Below are 4,656 nucleotides of genomic sequence, written 5' to 3'. Positions count from 1 at the left end.
CATGTATATATCAGTGTACTTAGGGATTACCTTTGTCTTTTTTTCCAATATTTTGTGTTCTTTTATTGTGACACATTGATTATGATGTTTTGTTTACTGTGTTGTCTTCTGTCCTCAGGTAAGCTTTTTTGTTTTATTCACATGCAGCTAACAATTTTCATGAACATGTATTGCCGTAAGATCTTTTTTCTTTCTTATATGTTACTGACATTATCTACACTATTTTGAATTTTATATCTACACTATTTTGAATTTTATAATTATATAAACGCAAAACAAATTTTACATGCGCACCATCAATGACTTTTACTAGTAGTCCTTGGCATAATATGTATGTAAATACGATATACTCTACTGTTTGTATATATTTCGATATACTCTACTGTTTGTATATATTTCGTAAAGTGTTGTATATATATATGTGTATGTACTTGGGGATTACCTTGGTCTTTATCTTTCATTATTTTGTGTTCTTTTACTGTGGCACATTTAGGATGTTTTGTTTACTGTGTTGTCTTCTGCCATGTTTTTCAGAGTGCAAAGAGTAGCATAATTATATACTTGGGGGGGGAGCACACACTTTTTCTAATTCTCTCATTTATCCTTTCTTCTGTCTTGTAAATTGTGGCATGCATTGCAATATATATAACTATTGAGAGATGCCCGGCAAAACACACTGAAAACACGAAAGGCAGGGAGTAGAGGGCCACTTATCAGGCATTCTGAACAGTGCAGAAAACGTTCTCACTGTTTTTAGGCTCTGCTATCTCTCTAGAGCGCGCGAGCTACAGAACCTTATCAACACAGCAGCTGCTAACAGAGTCAGAGAGGGCCACGCTAGCTGCAGACAAAGAAAGAGTCGTCTGTCAGGCGCCACTGTGGGTGGGAGGTGTTGGAGGGAAATGGGGGAGGAAAGGGTAAATAGGCGGGAGGGGAGTGGTTGTTGCCAGTTATTTTTAGCTGGAGCCAGTCTGCAGCTGACAGTGCCTAAAATGGAACACAGTGTCTGATGCTGAATACATGAACATGTTTACTCGACTGATCTGGGACCAGGAGGCCACCACTATGCTTGCTGGATTTGGTAAGACTTTCCTATACAAGTTTTTATACTTGTACAATGGAACCCCCTTTTAAGACTCCCTCCCTTTTAAGACTTTGTTTTCTCAAACTTTCTGTTCTTAAACTCTGTAAAATTACCCCCCTTTTTAAGAACTGATTTTCTCAGAGTTTTGGAGGTTCTAAAAGGGGGGGTTTCACTGTACAAGGTTATGAGAAAAGAAAACATGCCTCTATTCATGAGGCCCAGATGTCTATCATACTAGAAGTTACCATCCCTGTTCATTGGCTCTATCGACGCCCGTTTTTAACCGCTTAACCCTTTATATAATAAACCGTCCATAGATCGTCGTTCTCCCGAACTAACTCCTTAGTATGTCATTGAGAATAGAGGATTTGGGGAAATCCTTTCATGCGCCTATCGGCGATTGGTCAATACATTTCGTATCAGTAATGTCGGTCTCGCTTGAAATTATCGCTACTTGATATTGCTTTCCAAACTTATACGAAGTGACCGGGAGCATATAATTATATATACAGATCATAAGGGGAGCTGCTGATGTATGTGAACTTTTCTTTCTCTTCAAACAGATGCAACACCTGATGAGTTGGCCCTTCTGAGTTCCGATCAAGGTTGGATCCAGACGTGCCACATCGATTGGATTGCGAACCTGCTCAACCATCAAAGCACCACCGCCATGTGCTTCTCTGTGGACTCCTTGGTCCCTGGCTTGTTGGAGCAGCTTGCGCGTCGCAAGGCAGCAGGAGAGTTCGATGCTGTCAAGCGCCTGTGCTTGGCGTTGAATGTCGGACACGACCAGGACGGCTCCATGTTTATTGCGGACAGCACTCGATCAGGGAACCATTGGACAGTGGCAGTTGTTGACCTCGACGAAGGTTCCATATTCTATGGGGATTCGCTCGGTCTCCCACTCCCCAACATGTTCATGCAAAAGATAATGCCACTGTTGCTTATTTTCAGGAGGCACATGAGGAATTGGAACATGACCCTGGCACATGTGCCCACACGCACACAACGTCATGTGTGTCGTCCCAACTGTTTGTGTTTTCCTTTGCAGGTGTGTGGCTCTGTGTGTGGGGTTGTTGCTATTGTTGTCATGGCTCTGGCTGCGCTCAATGACGGCTTGTTTCAAAAGCTGCGTGCACCCAGGTCTTCAAATCCACACTGGTTCCTGCTTCGTCCCACAATGTTCAGCCGGTTTTTGAGGAGGCAGTTGATCCGGTGGTTTGTCACTGGGGTGGTGGACGTAGACTTTGCTTCCCAAACAGACATCCCCACAACTCAAGAGAGGCAGCCAAACTCCTACCCTTCCAGACCAAACTTCCACACAACACGCAACGCCAAAAAAACCAAATCCAAGCAAAACCCAGGCACTCAAAGCAACACACACACTAACGAATCCAAACCAAACCCAGGCACTAAAAGCAGCACACACACTAAAGAAACCCGACCAAACCCTGACACTAAAAGCAACACCCACACTAACAAATCCAAACCAAACCCAGGCAGTCAAAGCAGCACAAAAACACAAAAACAGAACAACAATAAAAGAAAACATTCTTGCAGTGCTGACGAAGACTCGGAGACACGACACAACACTAACCACAAATCACAGAACAACAAGAAAACTAAAACAAGTTTGCATTGTCCATTTTGCTCTAAATGTTTATCCCAAAGAAGCGCTCTGACAAGACACATAACCCTGCTCCATCCAGACCAAAGCGCAAGTTCAACCAGTTCGCACCCCATGCCTAACCAATGTAATATCTGTCAACAATTTTCTTGTGCTACAGTGCAGGAGCTATGTGTTCACTATAGAGTGGTACATGAACATAATGTTAGGATTCAAGAAAATTGTTTTTCCAATATGGATGACTTTCAGAGATGGAAATGTACGATTGAAAAAGACAGCTATTCTAACTTTTTTAAAAGTAGAGGCACCAAACAGACTTCAACATCTTCTGTATATTATTTTAACTGTAACAGGTCTGGGAAGGCTATCATAAAACCGTCTGATGAACGTAGCAGAGCGCTTAAAACGCAAGGCACTTGTAAAACCAATACTATTTGTACTGCATTCATGACAGCTTTCAATTCTCTGGAAGATGGGACGGTGAGGGTTATATACTGTACAGATCATGTTGGTCATGCCCTTGAGATGTGTCACCTAAGACTGTCTGATGATCTGAGAACCCTGATTGCTGCAAAGCTGCAAGCTGGGATTGAGCCCCACAAACTTTTAACTGAAATTCGCAATAACATTACTAACATTGACAGAGACACTCTGGCAACACAACAAGACATCTTAAACATAAGAAAGCAGTACAATATCCCCCACATTCAAAAAGATGCTGCAGACGGTATGAGCACACACTTATGGGTAGATCAGCTAGCCACAGAAACAGACAATCCCATCATTTATTACAAACCACAGGGACAAACTAAGGACACTGACACTCTGCAGGAGAACGATTTTTTACTATGTATTCAAACACAATTTCAAAGAGAAATGATGAACAGACATGCTAACAAAATGGTTTGTATTGACTCAACCCACAAAACCACCCAATATGACTTTTTACTTGTAACTTTACTTGTTATAGATGACTATCAAGAACATGTACCTGTGGCATGGGCTATCGCTAACAAAGAAGATGAAAAAACCTTGACAGTATTTTTTACAGCAATTAAAGCTGCAAACAATGAGAAGGACATTCCAACCAGTATTTTTATGAGTGATTTAGCTCAAAACTTTTATAATGCATGGTATTCTGTATTTTCACTTCCACAAAAACAACTATACTGTTCTTGGCATGTTGACAGGGCATGGAAGAAAAACACTGTTAAACTCATTGCAAAAAAGGAAGACCAGGCAGAGGTGTATGCATACCTAAAAATGGTTCAAATGGAGACGGACCCAGGGATCTTTAACAGACAACTGCAGGAATTTCTTGGTTTTCTTCAACTGAGACATAAAGCGTTCCACGATTACTTTTATCCTCATTATGTATGTAAAGAAAAAGTGTTGCTTTGGGCAACCTGTCATCGTATAGGTTCCTTAGCCAATACAAACATGTATGCTGAGGCATTTCACAGAGTATTGAAAACTGTGTACTTTAATTCAAAACAAAACAGACGCGTTGATTTTCTGATACATGTCCTGTTACAATATGCCAAGAATAATGTCTTTGAGCAGTTCATCAAAGCAGAGAAAGGTAAAGTAACCTTCCGCACTAAAGAAATAAGGAAGCGACATTCAGCAGCCATGGGTACAATTAAAGATGATTATATTGTTAACACTAACTTAGACACTGAGTGGCTTGTACGTTCAACAGATGAAGGCCAGTCATACCTAGTTACACAGTTAAACAACCAAGAGCCGTGCCAGTGCAAACTGCAGTGCAGTCTGTGTGGTGTCTGTACTTGTACTTTTTCATGTCAGTGTGCAGACTTCCTAACACACGGCCACTACACATGCAAACATATGCATGCACTAAAAATCAAACTCAACCAAACCAAACCTGAATCCAACAGTATTAAAGAAGAAGCAGTAACACATAATGCAGAGTACTATGCTC

The 4,656-nt window shown here is 41.2% G+C and overlaps 1 protein-coding gene across 1 annotated transcript in view; it reads left to right on the top strand.

Moving 5' to 3' along the window:
* The first annotated feature begins 1,017 nt into the window (after positions 1 to 1,017).
* Positions 1,018 to 4,656, top strand: part of LOC138957888 (uncharacterized) — a 4,349-nt gene continuing 710 nt past the window's right edge. Inside the window, exons 1-2 of the mRNA XM_070328924.1 lie at positions 1,018 to 1,081; positions 1,648 to 4,656. The exon at positions 1,648 to 4,656 is cut by the window's right edge and continues 710 nt beyond it. Of these exons, the coding sequence (XP_070185025.1) occupies positions 1,021 to 1,081; positions 1,648 to 4,656 (3,070 nt within the window). The 5' untranslated portion in view covers positions 1,018 to 1,020. The remainder of the gene's footprint in view (positions 1,082 to 1,647) is intronic.

This window comes from Littorina saxatilis, unplaced genomic scaffold (genome assembly GCF_037325665.1).
Source record: "Littorina saxatilis isolate snail1 unplaced genomic scaffold, US_GU_Lsax_2.0 scaffold_430, whole genome shotgun sequence".
Classification (NCBI taxonomy): Eukaryota; Metazoa; Mollusca; class Gastropoda; order Littorinimorpha; family Littorinidae; genus Littorina; species Littorina saxatilis.
The sequence above is the reverse complement of the archived record's forward strand: the minus strand, read 5'-3'. Positions and strand labels throughout refer to the sequence as shown.